Source organism: Lepisosteus platostomus, chromosome 6, assembly GCF_059453375.1.
Source record: "Lepisosteus platostomus isolate fLepPlt1 chromosome 6, fLepPlt1.hap1, whole genome shotgun sequence".
In the NCBI taxonomy this organism is placed as follows: domain Eukaryota; kingdom Metazoa; phylum Chordata; class Actinopteri; order Semionotiformes; family Lepisosteidae; genus Lepisosteus; species Lepisosteus platostomus.
In genome coordinates this window covers 52,684,483-52,706,427 of record NC_142616.1, presented here as the reverse complement: position 1 = coordinate 52,706,427, position 21,945 = coordinate 52,684,483, and the positions used below count along the sequence as shown (strand labels likewise).

Below are 21,945 nucleotides of genomic sequence, written 5' to 3'. Positions count from 1 at the left end.
ATCGTTTTGCATTGTGGCCAAAAAGTTCGATTTTGGTTTCATCTGACCAGAGCACCTTCTTCCACATGTTTGGGGTGTCTCCCAGGTGGCTTGTGGCAAACTTTAGACGAGACTTTTTATGGATATCTTTGAGAAATGGCTTTCTTCTTGCCACTCTTCCATAAAGGCCAGATTTGTGCAGTGTAAGACTGATTGTTGTCCTATGGACAGACTCTCCCACCTCAGCTGTAGTTCTCTGCAGTTCATCCAGAGTGATCATGGGCCTCTTGGCTGCATCTCTGATCAGTCTTCTCCTTGTCTGAGCTGAAAGTTTAGAGGGACGGCCAGGTCTTGGTAGATTTGCAGTGGTCTGATACTCCTTCCATTTCAAGATGATCGCTTGCACAGTGCTCCTTGGGATGTTTGAAGCTTGGGAAATCTTTTTGTATCCAAATCCGGCTTTAAACTTCTCCACAACAGTATTACGGACCTGCCTGGTGTGTTCCTTGGTCTTCATGATGCTCTCTGCGCTTTCAACAGAACCTTGAGACTATCACAGAGCAGGTGCATTTATACAGAGACTTGATTACACACAGGTGGATTCTATTTATCACCATCAGTCATTTAGGACAACATTGGATCATTCAGAGATCCTCGCTGAACTTCTGGAGTGAGTTTGCTGCACTGAAAGTAAAGGGGCCGAATAATTTTGCACGCCCCACTTTTCATTTTTTTATTAGTTAAAAAAGTTTCAAAAATCCAATAGATTTCGTTCCACTTCACAATTGTGTCCCACTTGTTGGTGATTCTTCACATAAAATAAAAAAATTATATCTTTATGTTTGAAGCCTGAAATGTGGCAAAAGGTTGAAAAGTTCAAGGGGGCCGAATACTTTCGCAAGGCACTGTATATTTTCTATGTCCAACATTTCTTTTTGTCCAGATTTCTTTTTAATCTGATTTACCATGTGTTTTATGCAGGTTATGTAGCTCAGTTTGGGATAGCTTATAGGCTTTTTTGCAATAAAGAAATCTCTTAACAAATAGTAAGAGTCCAGTTATCTGTTCAAACCCATTACAGTCATCCAATTGTAATAGCAGTAATGAGCTTGATATTGCCTGCTTATTGTGAATACTTTACTGTTTAGGTTAATGCAAGTAAAGAAAACATTTATTAAATTGGTAATTGTAGCAGTCGTGCGTTCTGGGGGCTGTGCTACAGTAAGCAGGCTAGTCTTCTGTTGACCCCGAAATCCTTACCACTGCTTCTTGCATCTGAATGAGGTTTGTTATGCAAATGTATTTGTTTTTCTAATCAGATTACAGCATGAAAGAAATTGCTATTCTTTTGGTTTTATTACAATAACCATTAATTAAGGGAAAATATGAGAAAGTGACACCCTACAAAACAGTGGTTGTTCTCAAATCTGGGATGTTACTTTCATCACGATAGGCAGACATGATTGGGCATATACTGTAGATGAGCAAAACAAATTGCATGAAAGATTTTAACATGTTGTTTGCTGAGGGTGTCAGTAGATTTGGAATGCAATGGACATGGATTCATTTTTTGCGTCATTGAACAGAGAGGAAATGAGGGAACCTGCGTTTTGATGTTTTACAAGGCTTTTAACTGAAGTCATCAATCTTTTCCTGGAAGTTAAACAGATGTATAAGGTCATTCACAGTTTACTGTACAATATAGAGCTGATGTTAGTTCATTGATACAGTATAAAGTAAAATGCCCTTTGTATTATGTTAGTCTTAATTTCAAAACTATTATTTTTAGTCAAGTATAAAAACAGTGTTCTTTATGAACTACAGTGAACTTCACATTTTATTAACTGCTGGAATATTAAGTCTGCAGTTGTTTGAGATTCCAAATAATGCTTGCAACACTTTTGAAATGAAAGTGAAAACAATGATTTAGTCAGTATTACAGTACAGTATTACAGACATTCTCTAATGATGCATAGTAGCTTGCTGAGTTACAGTCTAAGAGATGAAGAACTGGAGTGCACAGTAAGAGGACATCTTGAATTCTATGCTACCTCTTTGAACTGGCACTGTATATCAAGTGTCTCTGTCAGAGAATAATTGCTGGTCCTCTAAAATATGCTTGAAAAGAGAGCTTTATTAATTGAAGAGCTTCCTGTGGTCTGCTCTCAAATGAAGTGCTTGATCTTATTAAAATGTTGATTACAGAATGTTTCTTTGCAACATGTAGCTTCAATTTTCACTTAAAGCATTTTCATGCTTTCTTTTACTGTAAATATGAGATACATTTTTACTGCACAAATGCCATGTGTAATACTGTATTAATAAGTTAATAGTCAATTAAGCGTATTGTACAGCGAAATTCAGAATTCTATTTGTGGTAACATTGTGAATCAACTTCTTAATGTAGTTTGAGGCAAATTAATATCCTGCTCCCTGAAACCTTTAAACTTTTATTAAATACTTTTAATATTATATGTGAAATCTGTTGAAGTCACTTAATCTTAGGAGAGCATTTGAGCAAGCTCTGTTAAATCGTTAGAGAGGTGTGTTCTTCAGTATTGTTGTATGTTTAATAATTTCCAGTTTTGAAATAAGACTAATTGCTGTGCAGTTTTACATTATCTTGCCTTTTCATTGTTAACATGTTGTACTGCCAAAATACAAAAATACAGGTTTGATTATATTAAAGATTGGTAGAAATTGCAAACAAGTTCATAAATTGTTAAACCCAAGGCCTGTATTGAAGTTTCTTTAGCTGCTGGCTCTGAAAAGCGCAGAATTGACAGGTCTCTTTCCATGTAAATGTGACATTTAACCTGGACCATGTTTGACTAATCTCACATGGAATCCTGTCACATTGTTTGTATAGATGACAGACGCAACACAAATGACTCCAGATGCATTTTGTCAGTAGCGCACAAGCTGTGAAGAGCAGTCAAAGAGAATGGTGGCCAAGATGTTTTACAATTAAAACACAGGCTAGGATATTTATATTGCATAATTCCTGCTTTGTTTACATACATACTTGAGTAAAGGGAGTCCTGATTCATTGTGTTTTCCTTTGTACATCTTCACCAGGTTGTAGCCTAAGAGTTACAGATTCAAGGATAATGCTCCCCACGAATGTGACAGAGAAGACTTGTTTTATTGTGCGACATAAAAGTTACAAATGATATTGACATGGGAAAGGACATCTTCACAACAAATTATAGGGTGTACAGATTTACTTGCCACCTGTTATGTGTGAAGTATTTAATCCTTTTGTTATCTTTATTTTTCCTGTTTTTAAAATTTGATTCCATAATGAAGAGATTGTCCTTACTGTACATAATCAAGCTAGCTTACTTTTGAATTCCGAATAGCAAAATGATGCTGTATCAATACTATTCTTGTTTAGAATCACAGTTTGATTGAGACATTCTATCATTATGTGGTATTCTTTATCCTGGGTTTTATTTTTCTGTGACCTTTGACTGGATTGAAGATTTTATCGTGCAGGTTGAATTTAAGCATATAATTACTGTTCAGTAACAATAAAAGCTGACTTTCGGTAACTCTTAGCCTACGGTACTAAACTATATCGTCAATATGGTAAAATCTTAATCTTCAATATTAAATTAATTTCATGATCAGGATGAGGTGGATTTTTCGTGAAAGGAAATGTAACTTGCTGTACATTTAAACTCAGTCTTTTGAATAGTTAGGTAGGAATATTTTTCTTGGTACTAGAAAAGCCTTTCTTAGTTTTGCCTGATCCTAAAACTCTTCAGAAAGCATTGGGTGTTAGGTTGAAAATTCCACATGCATTGTGGGTCAGGCTCATAGCCAAGTGCACAACATGTAGCTAGCAGGAAGAAAGCATTAAAAACCCAATAATCCACAAACTCTCCTGTACATGCCAGTCAGTCCTGAATGAGTTAGCTTTGGTTAGATTGTGGGTATTAAGTGGGTAGAATAATGAATGGCAGATCTGGCACCAACATGAAGCTTTTAGAATACAAAGTGGGTTTAATTGACTTGGAATGTGCTTAGAATGAGTTACAGTTGGCTCTGAATCATAGTCTAAATGGATATTTCTTTCTTTTTATCATCTTATAAAAGAAATGTCTCTTTACACCCTCGTAACCTTTCTTTCTGGTTTTTAATCTCTGAAAATAATTTATATCCGATTTTTAAATACTTGAAAAGTATCTGGGTTTCAGGTGTAGACTGCGAATAAACAATGTGTGCTGTTTGCTCATCCTAAAAAAAAACAATCTGGAAAGTTGGATAAGCACTATTTCAGATTGCGCTATCTTGTAAATTCTTGCAATGGACAGTGTTAATATTGAGCCTAAGGAAGTTATCTCTATTTTTGAAACATTTTACAGCTTTATGTACTGAGCATCAGAAGAAATATTGATTTATGTATGTTTTCAGGAAAAAAAATGGCCATTGATTACATATTTTTGATTCATTCATCATAACTGACCATGATGCGTACTTATACCTTTACATAAGCATCTCTTTTAACGAGTAATGTTATACGTCAAAGGTGATGTGATAAGGTGATTTAACCTATTGGAATACTGCACCTTTTCAAAATCAAGATAGAACAACAGGAATGAACCAATATGTCAACATGTCAAGAATAACACGTTTGTGCCACTCCAAAGTCACATCGCTTCTGTTTACCATCACAGGTGATTTCAGCTGGCAAGTTCCAATTTAGAAAAACCGTACAGCCTAGCCCAGTCTAACAGTGCTTATATGCTACTAGACTGTGGCTTTTGTAGAAGATCCTGAATTAAGTTATGTCAGTTTACCTCTCAGTGCACCTAGAAAGAGATTATTTTCCTGACAACTTCGCAAAGTTTTTTTTGCAGTTATAAGTGGTTTCTTTTTATAGTCAGTATAGATTGTGACATGGCCAATTTATGTGCACATTTAGTATGTGACTTTGTTTGTAGGGCTCTACATGTTGCAGTATTTTCTTGTGTAATAATCCTTTGACTGTACGGGGGGGGAATTGCTGTTTGGAAAAATGGTCTTCAGGACATGCATCTCATCTCATATCATTGCCTGCTTATGAAAATTAATGCAAAAAGCAGTTTATGAACTTTATGCTCAGTACATGCAGAGGTTTATATCTGCCATGTTGTAAATTTGTTCTAATTTGGATCATTGAGCCTCTGTCCAAGCTGTAATGAAATAAGAATGCTAACAGCAGAAGCACAAAGTGCCTATCATTAATTTTGAAGTGCTGCTACTGAAACACAGAGGGACTAGTACTGTTCTCAGTGGAGAAGGACTTGAATATTGAAGTTTCTGTATTCTGTCATCCTGGAAGGCACTGGAGTGCATGATGTGAATGAAGGTGTTTTAGACGCCAATCAGCAGCCTTATTGTACAGAGGTTAAAGATAAATGGCTTTGGCTGTCAAGGTTTTTTATAAACCTTAGAAGTAGTTTTTTTGCTGTCATTCTCCTTTGAGGAGATGAGTTATTCACTGAAAAATCACAAAAACAAGAAGAACCTTTTAACAGAAAGAACGGTATTCATTCTCATTTTTGTGTTTTACCAGTATTCATTAGAGTACTTCAAAGTTTGGTTTTATGTTTTATTTTAGACGCTTTCTAGGAAAGAGGGTGTTAAGTCATTGTCTTTTCCTTTAGATGCCTTCTTTGGCAATTTTGTTGTAAGGATGTCATCTTCTGACAATTTTAAAAGCTTTTAAATTGAGTGCAGCTAAAATAGATGTTTTGGTTGTGTTCCTTCCCGTATGGAAGGTAAACCAGTATTTGCATTTCCTGTGTATTAATTTTAAAGCAAATTGGATCATGGATTTGACAAATATGCTTATCAGTTTAAATAACACTCATCTAACTTTTGTTGTTTTCTTTTAGGAATGTTATAATATGACCTTAACCAGTAAAACTAAGTTTGCTTTGACTTAAAAGATGAGTTCTTGGGCTCTAACTTAAACCTTTCATATTTTAAAAACTCATATTTAGAAATAGCAGTAGGCATTTCTTGTTCTGTTGATTTGGAGAATTTCCATTCATTATGGAAGCTGACCCCAGTTTCATTTACTTGAATCAGTTCACAGGCTGGAAACCTACAGTGATTTATTTGTTTTCCCCAAATTTCAAACTAGACCTGGTCAGTTAACTCGCATAAAAATCTTTGCCAGGAACAGGGGCCTTGCAGCGACCAAGCCTGATACACAAGTTCATAAACCATTTGAAATTATCTTCGACACTGCTACTCTGATTGATGAACTCAGGACAAGTTCCAATTCACCAACCAAAGTTGATTCAGATTTACACCTGACAACTTTCTGAGATCGTTTTATGCTCACATCAGTACTCAGCTTTGTCACTCTTTTTTTCTTGTTTTTTTTTAGTTCTATTTCCTTTGATAAAACAGCAATTTATTCTTCTTGCTGTGTGCATGGACCATTGTTATTTTCGTTTCTTGACTTTTGCAATAAAGTCATTGTCTTGTGTGTTTACTCTGAACAATTAGTTTCTTTTTCCTGCTTGTTTCAGTCATGTATCTTTCTAAAAATATGTTTGTATTGTTTTGTTAGAGTTCAAAATAAAGGAGTACTGATGTTGTACCTTAACTCCTATGGTGAAAGTAGAGACAGTGTCTCTACTAATGAACATTCAGCATAGGTTCCTACTGATTGTCACTTTGAACTAGTTGTCTCATATGATTCCCTGTCAGATAACTTTCTGATTGGCTTACCTCCTTTATCAGTTTTGAGTCTGTACTATAATCCATTAGTCAAACGAGTAAATCATGAAACCTCGAATTAAGTCAGAGCTTATTGGATTGACCTAGTATACAGTGTAGATCTGACATCTCCGTCCAGCTAAATGTATATATTGTGTATTACAGACCGCTCTCTATCGGATAATATTTGCATTGGTGTTAAATGTACAGTAAAGCCAGTATTTTACTGCCAGAAATTTATTATTATTTTCACTATAGTTTGAACACAAACTTGAGAGGATGCATGGAGTCGATATGTAGCCCTTTACTGGTCTAATGTATCCCTTTCACATTGAGCAAGAGTGAAGACTTGCAGCTGCAAGTGAGGTGACAATCTTTGTGGCTGTTGAAAATAAGTGGTAGCAGGTTTTACTTGATTTCTTCACAAGATGAGTGATAGTTCAGAATGGGAAAATATCTGAAAGTGACATAATTGCTGATAGATATATGGTCAGCACCACCCCAGAAAGGAAAGTATGAACCACCTGTTTTCTGTAAATCAACGAGCTGGGAAACAGCTTGATGAAGAACTGCATTGATGGAGGAACTGCAGTAGTCACTGTCGAGAATAAGTAAAGGAGCTTAAAAATGTAGGAGTGGAATTGTTATGGTAAATAATCTCAAGTTGTGTGACTGAGGAGGGTAAACCTATCAGAATATTATGTTTGGCTGAATGGCAGATTTATGGTGGTATATGTGCTGGTCTTAATGTTTAAGGAAGAATACAACATATTTTGCTATTTTAATAGTACAGAAGAAAATTTTGCTCCTGAAGTATGCTACCTCAGTACCAAAACAATGTGATCTGGGTATTGTTGGTATATAAGAGTCTCACAACACGGGAGTGTTGGGTTGTGTTCTGGACTTGGGGTGCTATCTGCATGGAGTTTGTATGTTCTGCTTGTGTTTGTGTGGGTTTCCTCCAGGTGCTCTGGTTTCCTTTCACAGTTCAAAGACATGCTGGTAGGTTAATTAGCTTCTGGGAAAACAGACCCTGGTGTGAGTGTGTGCGTGTCTGTGTCTGCGTGCCATACGATGGATCGGTGTCCCATCCAGGGTGTATCCTGCCTTGTGACCATGGCTACCTGGGGTAGGCCCCGGGTCCCCTGTGACCCGGAACTGAATGAAGTGTTTAGAAGATGAATGGTATGCGAGACCAAAGAAGAGCAGTACTTTCTTTAAGTTGAGAATGACAAATATTAGAATAAATGATTCTATTATCAAAAATGCTTTGATATTTCTGCTACAGCTTTAGCTATAATATGGGTAGATTGTCAGTTGAATCACGTTTACATTTCCATACCACAATTAAGTTGTGTTCTATATTAGTGTAGATAGGGTACTCTAGCTATTTAGTCTGTAGCAGTTTCATTTGGGTTCTGCAGTTATCCCATTTGAATTTGAATAAATACTTGCAAACCACTTACAGATATCACGCCATAACTGGTAATAAATTATTAGTAACTTTTGAATAGTGGCTGTTGCAATTCTTGAAACATTTGTTTTTCAGATAAAACATCTCGACTGCACAAACATTGGATATATCTGAGTCTAGGGTCTGGAATGAAGATTTTTTGTATCTTGCTTTGGTTATTTTTGGATAAAATATGTGAATATTTATAATACCAAATGACACATTTTACTGCCTTTTCAAATCATAAGATCACTTGTGGTTAATGCAGATTTAGTAATCAAGTGTTAAGACACTTAGCCGTGAAGTACTTGATTAGTTCAGTCTCTTGTAAAACATTTTCATCCTAAGATGTGTGCTGTATTGTGTAGTGCTCCTGAAATCCTGACTGCCTTTACTCTGTCATTGCCAGCCGGTCGGTGCCAGATGTTTCCCATTAATTTCAGGAAACGTGAGTTGGCAGTGTGACAAAAACAGCACTCTACATGCAGTTTCTCAGATCTTAACTACACTGAAGCTTTAACTCTTAATTAACTTTACATTGTCTAACTGTTTCTATATGTATTGCAGAAGCGTGTCTCAAGTTCCATTTTTCTGTATCACTCAAACTGAAAAACTTTTCCTTATCTGATTGATAATTAGAAACCATTTTCATTCATAACTGTGCTACTATTATTGGAGTTGTACAATATTATCATCATCAAAATCTAGCACTAAAGCTTTCTGTATTGTTAGCTCCACACTATTTTATTCATACCTTTTTACAATATAACTGAAAGTTGGTTTCAGCAAAAAGAATGTACCTGTATATTAAGTATTTGTTGCATAAATAATTTGACCACATTATATTGTAAGATTTCAGTATATCAAAACAAATCTAACCAGAACTGCAGTTTTTCAAAAATACTTTGTTCTAATGAATTTACACCATGGCTGATCTGACGGATGAAGGTTATGGCAGAATGAGACCATTAATTGTCTTGGTCTCTGTGCCATCGAATCAGGATCCCTTTTCTGTCAAGTTGTGTGTGATACCAATTTGCCAACTTGTGAACTATAAAACATGTCACATTCAAGCACCTTCCATTCCCAGCACATTCTCCAAGTCCTCATCATCAGAATCATTCGGTTGGGCATGCGGTCCAATTATTACTTCTCTCCCCCATTTTCCTATGGCAGTCATACCAGAGCAGTGCAGAAGACAGGCGTCGAAGATATGGTAGGAGCAAACATGTTAGAAATTCAACATTGATTTTATGCCCCTTGTTCAACCCAAATCAACAAATCGGAGCACTTGAGATTAAGCCCAGCATATTGAGACCAGTTAGAACTAGAAAGTAAAACAAGAAAGTCTGTGTGAGCTCACCGTGACTGTAATACATAGTGCACACCTGATCTGTCTTTATGCTCAGAGACCACACCTGTTCAAACTGCTAGAGATCGTGTGGATCCAATGTTGGTTGTATCAGTCACTCTGGGGTTCATGGAAGACAATCATCAACAAGCACAAGGATATAGGGATCTGTGATTAAGTATATGCCTTAAATAGTCTTAAAAAGCTTTTTTTGAATGATCCTTGAGTCAACAACTTAATGACTAAATTGGGTTCATTGCTCTCCTTTCGGTTTGTAACTTTTCTTTATGTACTTGTGTACATCTTGCAGTGTGAGTTTGGTGTCTGCTCCTTCCCATTGTGTTGTAGACAAAAGAACCAAGTCTAAGTGATCTCTGAATTTTCTGTTCGTCCTCTTTCCACTACATTTGACTACATTAATATATTTTACAAGTACTGTACACATTTAAAAAAACCTGTGTGAACTGGCTCATAACTTGGGTAATTAAATAATGGAAGGTGTAGAATGTGCAAATATTACATATTGTAGGGCCTACATAATTGCCTTTCAGTCTAATGTATATGAAAACTATTACCTTAACTAGAGGTGCTCTACTGCATGTTCTTTTCTGTTCATATTTGTGCATTTTAACACAGATGGGAATCGCTTTAGAGCCAGCCAATAAAAAAGACTATAATAAATAATAGTGCTATTCTATGCTGTTATGCGTGAACATTAAATGATGCTCAAAATTGTTTTTTCTTAAGATTATATTGTGTGAACTATTGTTTCTTGTATATTTAACAATTATTGTGTGGTTCACAATGCTAAACTATACAGGGGGTACTGTAATGTATATTTGTACCCAGACTTCCTTCAGAAGCTCCCAGCTTTGGAAATCATCTTTGTGCCATTGTCTTATGGCAGTCTTTCCCAGTCATGAAACTGTTTTTAAATCAAACACTGACCCTTTCTGCTGCTTCTCAAACTCTGAAGGGGCTTTCAACAAATGCTTTAAACAGCGTAGATTATCTGCTGCCTTTTTACACATCCCCCAGCTGTTCTGAATTGGAGCAACTGGGACACAACTCTAATTATCTCATCAGCTGAAAGCTGCCCTACTGTGAAGACAGGAGGTCTGAAAGCTGCCAAGTGTGACAAACATTCTTTCAGAGCTCCAGTGCTAGCTTTTCAGAGGAGACCAAACACTTGTATTCCCTCATGTCTGGGTGATACTGTCCCATATTATTTTACAAACACGTGAACCTTACAGGTGATGAAGACTCCAGGGTATAGCACATTTATTTTTCACATGTCTGTTTTTAAATTAAGAATACAGAACTGTATCTTATTTTTTAATTTTTCTCCACAGTTTTTATTCAGCACCATTGATGTACCCATATAGATAAGCTGAAGAAGTGCATGTAAAAACTTGCAAGTCCTAAACATGCATTGCAGCTCCTTTTCCAAATTGTAGTCTCACAGAAAGGCCTCTAAGCTTTTCAAATGGAGCCTTTTTATGATCTTAAAATTTCTGGTATAAGCTACATAGTGATAAATGAGATTAAATCTGAGATATTTTCTGATACTTACATAAGACGTTATGAGAGAATACAACATGTATCATGACAGTCCCTATTACAATCTGCTTTATTGATACTACTTTATAAGAAATGTATCCATTTCTGTTACTGATGGAAATTTTATTTGATAGAGCTGACTCCGCAGTGCTACCTGCCATTTATCGAACAGATTCCTTCATTTATGTACGTCAGGTGTTCAATAAAGGTTGAAATGAAGTGTAAAATCTGTTTAAAATCTTCGTCACATGAGTGATAGCTGTTTTAGTGCAGTGTTTTAGAATTTATTTCCTTCTGCCGGGGTTAATACAGTAGCAATATTGTTTTGCAGGTGCATTTCTGTGGCAAAATACAGTTTGTTGTTCCTTTTCTATAAGCTACTTGCCTTGAAGTTTGCAACTGTACTTAAAATTTTATAGTAATGAATACTATCTGTAATCCTAGAGCTAAACCTGGAACATTTCATAGACTGCAGCAATTTTGTAGACCTTAGCAATTATCAGAGGAACCCAAAACAACTATTGACTTTTGGCAGGAGGCAGCTCTACTAGAAATATATTGTTGGATTCAATGATTATAACCACCAGTGTTTAAACTTTAACCCAAATATACTGACCTGTCACCGAGGATTGTGGCAGTGTGCCAGATGCAACAGAGGCATTTTAGTTTCAGACCCTACTGTAAGGGTTTCTCCAGTAGATAATACGTAGTCCAGCTAAAAATAAAAAAACAGAACATGCTTACTGACTCTTCTTGAGCTAAATTACAGTGTGGTGCCAATGATTGATCCCTGCCTTTGAGTTACTGGTAAATGGCCTTTGACTGTAGATGCACAAAGCTCTATTATAATCTGAACAAAAAGGGAAGGAGATCCACATCGTTCTCGTGCAACATGAGTAGCAGTTTTACATAAATAGTTTTATAGAAAGCCTGTTGTAAGGTCAGCACATTACAATCAAAATGAAGAAAGTTTTAGGTGTATGGCCCATTCATATTCCCTCTACAGTACAGGGTACCTCTCCCAGCTCTTCAGCTTCATATACATTTTATTTTAAGGGTTATTTCAAAGCACAACTCATGTCTCATTTAATCCATTTTAACTACTGTGTTGTCTAAACTTTCTAACCCAAAAAATAATAAATTAACTTTAATTAAAATAATAAATTAAGTATATTTGAAAGCTTGTCTGCTTTAAGGGTTACAGCACAGAATCTTCAGAAACCAATTACATTCTGTACACCAGTTTGAAGAGAAATCTCCATTATTAAAAGTCAGCCTTTTTTAGGATCAATTACGCTTTTTTGAAAGTAGGCATAATGTCTTAGTTAAATTTAAACAAAGTGATGTAAGTATTAAAGACTGGTTTTATAAATTAATTTTGGAAGGGTATTATTTTCTTTGTTTGTTGTGGAGTTTTGCTGGAGTCCACACTGACCTTCATAGAGTTAAAAAATTACATCTGTGGTTACGCTTTGTGGCTGACATGCAGATTTAAGATGAGCTGTCATTGTTTGGTTAGAAAAGTTGATGTATTTCAGGATATTGATGTGTGTCACCAGTGAAGTAGAAGAGCATAGTTTTCAACATCATAATCTGCCCACTCTATGATTCAAAGTGTAACTTTTAACCTCCGTACTAAGTGAGTCATTTGAGAAATTCACCGACAGAAACATGTGCATCTTCTTACATTTTTTTCAGTACTGTACCGTGGTAGGATTTAAAATCTAGTAATGCAGTTCTAAGGGCAGGCAGTTTAAAATTATTTTACCAAGGTTTTAAAAGGTGGACAACCCAAGCAATGGCTGCTGTTGATGTGACATGACCTTTTGTCTGTTAACTGCAACACATCCTTCCATTTGCAAAACATATCCCATTTAATTCTTTCCCTTAACTTCTGTTGAGCAATTAGTGCACGGTTGCATCTCCACAAGATAAGAAGGGAGTACTGTACTGCTTTGCTGGCTAGACCATCCAATAAATTATTTCATGAAAATACCGTATGTCCAGAGCTGTACTGCTAAAGCACTGACCAAGTCTAAAAAAAAAAAAAAAAAATAAAACCCCACAGGCTACCAATTGCTTCCAGGACAGACTTTAAAATTTAGTTGACCTACCAGGTGTCACAATGTCTGTCTCCAGTAGCTAGAACTTTCAAGAGTCACTATCCCCACACGTACCAGTTCACTCACTTCCTTCCGCTGGCTCTAGACTTCTCTGTTTTACAAGAACGTCACAGCATACGTTATGGGACCGAGCCTTTTCAGCGGTAGCTCCCCATGTCTGGAATACGCCTCCTGGTCATATCTGCTGATGTTTTTAAATTTCACCTCAAGGCTTACTTGTTCTAAATGGCTTTCAGTTCCTGACTTCATTCTTTCTTTTACTTTGATAATTTCTACTTTGTTTCTGATTCTGTACATTATTTCCTATGTATAATTAATGTTAAGTGCCTTGAGAATGCTCCGATTGAAAGGGACAATATATTTATTCTTATATTCTGCATTTAAATATATATATTATAATTTGTGATTGATTGATCTTGCTTAACCATGAATAACTTTGTATTGAAACTCCTTGTACTAAATCTGGAAGTTCTTAGCTGTAGTCCAGCTATAACACTCACTCTCAATACTTTATTTTTAAAAGAGGCTTTGATTTTTATAACATGTTTCCTTGGGAAAGGAGCACTTTGCTGACAAAGTGAAATGCTTCCTGAAAAGAATAGTAGAAGGTATCTGGAAAGCCCAGTTGTTTGCAAAATGCATTTGTTAAATGTATTTGTTAGTAAAGCAAGTGCATACCCATGCTTGCTAATGGACAATGTTTAAGATTCACTTGAGGTTCTGTATTGATTTGCCAATGATACTACTGTTAGACTTCAGATCACGAGAGAGTCATTTGCTATACTCAACTTATCCATTCAAAGATTTTTAGTCACCCGCGAAACACTAAATCTGTTGGTCACTTTTTGCTGCCCTCTGAGAGGCTGAGAGTAAGTGGAACTACCTCTTAATAATTAGATTAGTCAAAGCAAATGACATGGTGCTAATTTTCCACTCAGTGATTTACAGATTAATGTATTAAAGGACATAGGTAATGAGATTAGAGCTCATAGACATATATCTGATGGCTGCCACTCAGTATGAGCCACATGTAAAACGAGTTTTAACCCTTTCAAAGCCGAGAAGCCTGGCCTTTGAGAGTCGCTCATCTGTGAACACAGTTGTTCCTTTTTGACATAAGGTGTGGTTCACTTGTTCAGTTGAGAGGAAGTAAAACTAAACTCTTTACAGCTAAATTAAATTGTTTCTCTAACTGTTTCTTTTTGCTTCTTTGTTTTTGTCTGTGTCTCTGCTTGTGTTTCATCAGAAAACCCAGGATAAACTCCCAGCTGGTGGCACAGCAAGTCGCTCAGCAATACGCTACTCCTCCACCTCCCAAAAAGGAGAAAAAAGAAAAGGCAGAGAGGCCTGAGAAAGAGAGGTGTGACCCTGACCGACCTGAGAGAGTCCGCTCAGAGAAGGAACGGCCGGAGAAAGAAAAAATTGATAAGGAAAGACCCGAGAAGGAAAAAGTCGACAAAGAAAAAGAAATCAGTCCAACAGTGCCCAAAAAACCAAGCAGTAAAAAGTCAAAGTAAGTACTTTCCTTGATTTGACATTTCTGCTGTATTTTCTCAGTGATTTTGATATACCAGTGACCATTTTTGTGTTTTTCTTTGTTTTTAGACCCAAGTCAGACATTCAGCAAGGTCCACCCAGTGAAATTAACAGTGTACAGTCGGGAAATGCAACAACCAAGACCAATAATTCCCACATTTCAAGGTACTTCAGTGTCTTGGAAAATTCACTTAAAAATGTCGTTTAAACAGAATGTGTCCGTTTGACAATCTGCCTGGATAAACTCTCAAAGTGGTCATTTATGTTAATATAGTCTGGTTTCTGTGATTATAAACCAGTATTTTTTTTTACAGTAGGTTAATCTAATTCAGTAGTTAATTAATCTAGTTTGATTTTTAACCTTCCTATCACAAATTTCTCAATCAGAGAAGATAAGCCACAATGTCTAGGCTGGTATGATAAATGTCTCATTTCATTTATGTGATTAAAATACTAGGTTTTCAGTCATGTCTTCCATCATTTCCTGTAAGTATAAGGTAAACATATGTTATTATGAGTAAGTGTGTGACATTATTAACTAAATGTTACATGGGGCATTGTGGTTTTTGTGTAATAAACATCCTAGCATTAAATGTGTGTTATAGTTCATTAAGCAAAACTGTTAAGGGAAATCGAATTAGTCAGCTGTTTGAGAAATCATCTGCCCTTTACACCACCTGCCCTCATAGCTATATTCTTATTGAATTTTATAATGTGTCCTCTGTGTTCACTGCACACTGATACATCAAGGTGTATCTCCATTTTATGTTGTAAGGGAAGGTGCTGAATTAAATTTGTAGTATGCTTACAGGATCTTTTTTAAGCACTGAATACATCACATCGAACTGTGAATATACAATTAAAAATTTTCACATCGCCTTATAGATTTGTTATACAGTCTGTACAGTTAAATACTAAAGACTCTTATTTTTCTTCTTTTGTTGTTGTCTTTGTTCATGGCCAGGCCCAAACTGAAAAACGTGGACAGAAGTACTGCACAGCAGCTTGCAGTAACAGTTGGGAACGTCACAGTAATTATCACAGACTTTAAAGAGAAAACCCGTTCCTCTTCCACATCATCATCCACAGTGACGTCTAGCACGGGGTCAGAACAGCAGCACCAGAGTTGCTCTGGATCCGAAAGTACGGACAAAGGCTCCTCACGCTCTTCAACTCCAAAAGGAGACATGTCTGCAGTACATGACGAGTCCTTCTGAGCACTGTATATGGAAACATGAAAACCATTCAGGGTTTGAAATTCACATCCCCCAGCTGCCCTCCCTGTGATGACAGAAAGACTCGCTTACAACATTCAAAGCATCGCACCTGTTTGGATATCTCCCTGGAATTTGTGCTCTTCGCATTCGGGATGAATGCTGCTTGCATTGGGCAGAGGGTCAGAAAGGAATTTCATCCCTGATGACACCCTGACACTTTTATGTATTCCATTGTTTTATATGAGTTTCCTAACAATCATTTGTAAATGGATGTGCGGCTGAACTTACTTTTTTATAAAATCTGCTGTGCACAAATGTTTCCATGTACGTTTTAACTGTTTTGATCCATTATTAGCTTTATTTATTACTTGTTGCAAATTACACCCGTGTCCTTTTAGGGGTTCTTTTTATGGTTTTGTTCTGTTTTACTAAAAAGCAGCTCAGCTTTTTTTTTCTTCTTTCCCTCCTCACTGTTTTATGAAATCAAAGTTGTTCAAAACCAACACCTTAAACACTGGTGCTTGATACACTGTGAAGTGAAACCAACTTGGAACAGTAACACATCTGGGACTGTCCCTCATACAATAAGACGAAGTGCTAAAACCCAGAAGCTAAAATGCTTACCTTTGTTGTCTTTGCTTAATATATTTTTGACATGCATATGAGCTGATTGGCTGAAGAGGCTGTATAGTAACAAATTGTGTAGAGTATTTTTTACATAGAGACAAAAAAAAAGTCCTCAGGGGTGGGGTTAGGTGTGTGTGTTGGGGTGGGGTCTTTAAAAGTCCTCTTAATTTTATCTGGACATCCTTCGGCTTAAACAATCTGGGGATTTGTGTGTGAAATAGGTGACATTCGCAATAGTTGAGCTCTTAAAACCATTAAAACAAGAACACTAATATTTTGTGGTTTATCACTTTTCAATTCAGTGTCTGTTTGAAGTTACAGTATACAGCAGTTTGTTCATTCTGCTTTGTCTGCATTTTATATTTTTAATGGAAGTTTTTTCCCCAAAACTTTGTGGCTCTTGGAATTTCTTTGTTATGAAATTTAAAAAGCTTTGTGTGTAATGTAGCCATTGGGGTTTCCACTGTGTACTTGAATATATCTGCATAGTCTCTGGGTTAACGCTGTATAAATTCACCCAATATGTTTTTTTTTTTTGTAATTTTTACCTTTGCCTTTTAATAGAGCTAATGTGATGGAGAGCTGGACAGTTGATTACAGATAGACAATTTTTATTTTTTTTGTGGAAAGTGTAATCAGTAGACCTGAAGATTTCCTTTTTATCTTATTGAGGGCAACAGAAACGTTACATTAGCTTAGGCTGAACTACCCAAATGAAATGGATACTATTCTCATATAGCTAAAAACGTACATTTTTGTTCTCTAACCATAGATTAACATTGTAGGAAGTTGTAGAATGAATTTGTCAGCCTCCTATAAAAGCAGTGATTCAAAGTCAGCAATTTCCTTTTGAATTTTATTATACTTGTATGAAGAATACAAGTGTATATGATAACATAAAATAAACTTTTGACTTGTTTATTGTAGGACCAAAGGAATTTGATATGTGCTACTTGGGCACAGATTGAAAATATTACATGTTCAAATGTCTATTATATAAAAACATTTTAAATTAAGAAGGGTTTATATCCATTTCAAAGGAAATGTTCCCCTCCAGTTCGTTAGTTAAATAAAATCTAATTTTAAGAACAAAAATGAACTTTTATCTGAAGATACATGCAACTAGTGTATTCTAGATGTATAAAAACAATGTTGCATTTCTATCAATATTGTATATAGTTTGCACTGCTTTCAATGGCAAAAGACTTTAAATATTAACAAAGGTTAATCTACAATATGATGTACACTGGTCTATTCAAGTTTCATGTAAATTAAATCCGAAAGCATTAAAACAACTATTTACTTTTTAAGGTGCTGATCTTTTGTTGTATAATAACCAGCTACCTGTAGGCTGTTGTATTTAAGTTCAGTCATGCAGAACTTACTGTTGCAGCCTCTCAGTAGTGCCTCCTTCATACAAGAATTTTAAAGCCAAGCAGGCCTGAAACAATACAGACTTGGGGGACAAGTCATTTTTAACACCACATTAAGTAGACTGAATCAGTACACTGATCTTTGGCAAACAAAATTAAAAAACGAAACAGTAATGGTTGTATCATTAGCGGTTAAATAGTGAGCAACATCCAGTACAATGTCATTGGTACTGATTACAAAAGACCTGAGGCTCTTGTGTATTTTAACCATGAACCAAATATCCATGATTATGCAGCTGACTTAATTTGTTTCCATCTCTGCAGTTTGTAAAATTCCCAACACTGCACCAGGCATTTTTGATACCCACATTACACCAGATGTATTTAGATGATAATTGGAGTAGTGGTAGAAAGTTTGGATTATTAATCTACGCAGTTAGATGGTTGGGTTTTTTTTTGTAGAATCAAACTGTGACACCTTTGTCAGATGAACAATAACTTCCTTCAGAAAAGATGAATATAAACGTTTTTTTTAGAGGAACATTTTAGCCAGGCTATAAATATAATTGTCCCAGGCAAAAACATAAAGTGGAATCTTTGTCTGGCCTAATCATGTGTTGCAATACATTTCATAAAATAGATTGGATTTCACAATAGCTGGCTTTACACTTGCCTTATCAAATCCCATACTCGGTCTACTTTTGTAAAACGATCAATTGTATCCTAAATTATTGAAAATTGAATATTTGCTGGATATATAAAAACACTTTTGCTTGTATGTAACTTGAAATGGTACAAGAGCCAACATTTAGAGTATGACAATGGAGCTGAACAGTTTTTAACGCGCAAGCAGTTCTGTTCTTGTGTATGACTTGTAACCTTAATTTACTGTGTAAAGATGGTTACATTATTTTTTTCTTTAGCTTTGTTTGTTGGAGACCCAAATATAGAATGCTTGTTTAAATATGGCATAACAATCTTGTGAATTTTTAATGTTAATGTATTATACAAGCTCTATTTTTCTTTTCCCCTAATAAAATGTCTTGTACAATGCTTTGGAAGTTTTTGCTCTGTAAATTATGTAGGGTCAACAGCCTGTTAGTATATAAATATATATATAAATATATATTTTTTATTTTGCCTTTTTTGTTCAGTTTTGGGTTCCTTTTTTGTTTTCTTTTTGTTGTTTTTTTCACTTGCTGAAGTGTCATTGGTGGTTTTGTGAGATGGTCAAATTAATTTCCAGGTCTTAAATGTTTTTTCGGAAATTTTAATGGGCACTGCTCTTCGTCTAGCAAATAAAATGTTAATATATACATGTTAACTGGCATGTGCACGACTATGTTATTAGAGGCCACTTTATCATTTCTTCTGCTTCAAATAGAAATGTCTATTTATGAATTCTGCTTGTAGTTTTTCACAAATAAAATTATTAAATTTATTTAACTTATGAGGATTTGGTTTTTATTTTAACAGTTAAGATGTGCTCTACTTAAAATCCTGTGTTCATGTCCAATCGATACATGTTATTAATATACAGCAGACAGCCAAAAAACTAAACCTTCTTCAAACACCTTTATTGACCCTTTGTAATGAGATACCGCAGGATCCATGGGGTGAATAAACCATGTATGATGCCAATCATTAAAAAATGCTTCACTTTAGGTAGAACCCTTGAAAATGAGCTTCTCAGCACATTGATATTAAATTAGATCTCGTGTCAAGGAAAAGGTAAGTAATCCTGAGCTACATTATTCTCTTTAATGGAACACCTGAGTGTAAAATGGTTATTTTGCTGTTAACTCAGTGAATAGATTGCTGTGTTGTCTAGTCGGAGAAAAATTTAAACTCCAGAATGTCATAGTGAAGTTTTTGTGATTGGCTTCCAATGGATTTGAATGGTTGTATAGGTTTTTTACTTTAAGCCCCAGGATAGTTGATCATAAAAGGGTGATTAAGACATATATTTAAGACAGGATTGGTATGCTAGGTTTTGATATGCAACATAATCCAAGGGTATGTATCCAATGGCATTGTCCTTGTAGCTCAAAGGCAGATTTGAAAAGATAATACAACATTTTAAAGATGTTTAGCTTTCAGACACGTTCTCTGTCCTTCATACCCAAAATGGACTGAAACTCCTAAAATGCCCAACTTTATTATACATTTCATGTTATAATCACAACTTAATTACTTGTGCATGTCCTAATGTTTACCTGAAATTCTTTCAACCAGGATTAATAAATAATCATCATTACTTAACTGACCCAGTGGGGTCAATATATGAACTGCAGCTGAAATTGTTTGATGTAAAAAGTAGTATTTCAGTTGGTATCCATGGTGATCATGCCTCCTTGATAATAAAACATTAAGATAAAATTAGATTTTACATAATTTTTATATTTTTCTTGTTAATTGCTCAACAGATGTATTTTCAGTAAACAGAACAACCGCCTTTTCACTATGGTGCAATAAAATTCAAGGACCTAAGGTTGTATTTGACAATAGGGATTTAATTGTTTTAATTGAAAGGGAAAAGATGGAGATGGGCTTTATTAACAATACAATGGGATATTTCCAATGTGTATGATGCCAGAAACAATTAAACATTAAAATTAACACTCATACAATGCATCTGTTCTGATGATACTTGAGAATTGTATTTATGATAATAGGCTTTGGTTTTTGTAATGATTTTTAATACTTAATATTGTTTAAAATGAATGGTCACTGAAAAGAGGGTTTTCTTGAAAATGGGGTCCTTAAATCATAAAAGGCTGAAAACACTAAGAGGACTGTGATTTCAAGCTATACACTTGTGGTACCTCTGAGAAAATCCCATTAGACTCGCTTTCATCTATAGCTGGCAATCTCTGTGAGTTTGCTGGTAGCAATCAGAAGGCTGACTACTGTCATCAGCCCTGAGGTTTTTCAAATATTGTGTCAAGGATTACTACAAATTTAATTCTGCGGTACCTCTGAAACAGGTGGCATTCCAGCAGGGACCTCTGATCAATACGCAGTACTGCGTCCATTGAGAAGATTTTCCCTCCTTCCATTAATCCCTAACAGCTGAGTTCTTTGAAGCGGCACAAGGATGCAATTTAAAGAGAAGTGGTTGGTGTCTGCTATTGACGGCTCTGTGCCTTTTGTCTGCCATTTAATCTTTTTTTCTTGTTGTTGTAAAGCTTACACTGTCTACTACAATAGGGAGGAGTGGTTAGGCCTCTGGACTTAACTAAAAGATTGTGTATCAAATACTGGGTGGAGTACTGCTGCTGTTGCCTCAGAAAATGTACATGAAATGCTGTTGATCTTAGAAATGCTATCATTAGAAATCTAATTTCAAGCAGTGTGACACCAATGTGGGACAGTTCGGCGAAATACTGAAATATTGAGAAAAAAATGCTTGTCAGAATACAAGCACAGTTCATGAACAAAGTGTGTGATTTGCAGGCTTTTAATAGCAGCAGATCTTTTATGCTTTAAAAATACATTGGCTTTCAGAGAACACTCTGATCCACTTTGTTTTCACATGTATGAATTGTACTGTAGAGCAAATTTGTAACATTACTTTAAAATGTAGTGAACTTATGTACCATGCTATTATTAGCTTGAGATAGACAGTTGTAACCTATTACTCATCAAAACAATGCAGTGGAATGTGTGATCTCACAAACAGTGTGACACATGACTGTACAATCTTCCCGATGCTCAGTTCTTCCTTTTCTACTGAAGGCTGGTCCAACAACTCAGACCCTTAGACCTTGACCATGATCCTGACTCTGGTAACCTGTGTGTCTAGGAAAGATTGAAACTGGAGGAGCCTCTTTCAGGTACTGTATGTTAAAGCTAAGGCTGAGCTCATACACCACTTCCTTTTACAGATCTTAATTACCCCATTCCCTGTCCTAATTAAGATCTGTAATCAAAGCTTACTTTTAGTAACTCTCAGTGCTTCATTTAGTGCTTGGTAAATATATGTGTACTTATAATTACAATGACA

At 35.7% G+C, this 21,945-nt stretch overlaps 1 protein-coding gene across 1 annotated transcript in view; it reads left to right on the top strand.

Annotated features, from left to right (window-relative positions):
• Nucleotides 1-19,385, top strand: part of rybpb (RING1 and YY1 binding protein b) — a 36,519-nt gene extending 17,134 nt beyond the window's left edge. The window contains exons 3-5 of the mRNA XM_088636335.1: nt 14,433-14,699; nt 14,792-14,887; nt 15,687-19,385. Coding sequence (XP_088492461.1) covers nt 14,433-14,699; nt 14,792-14,887; nt 15,687-15,939 — 616 coding nt within the window. The 3' untranslated portion in view covers nt 15,940-19,385. The remainder of the gene's footprint in view (nt 1-14,432; nt 14,700-14,791; nt 14,888-15,686) is intronic.
• Nucleotides 19,386-21,945: the final 2,560 nt, after the last annotated feature.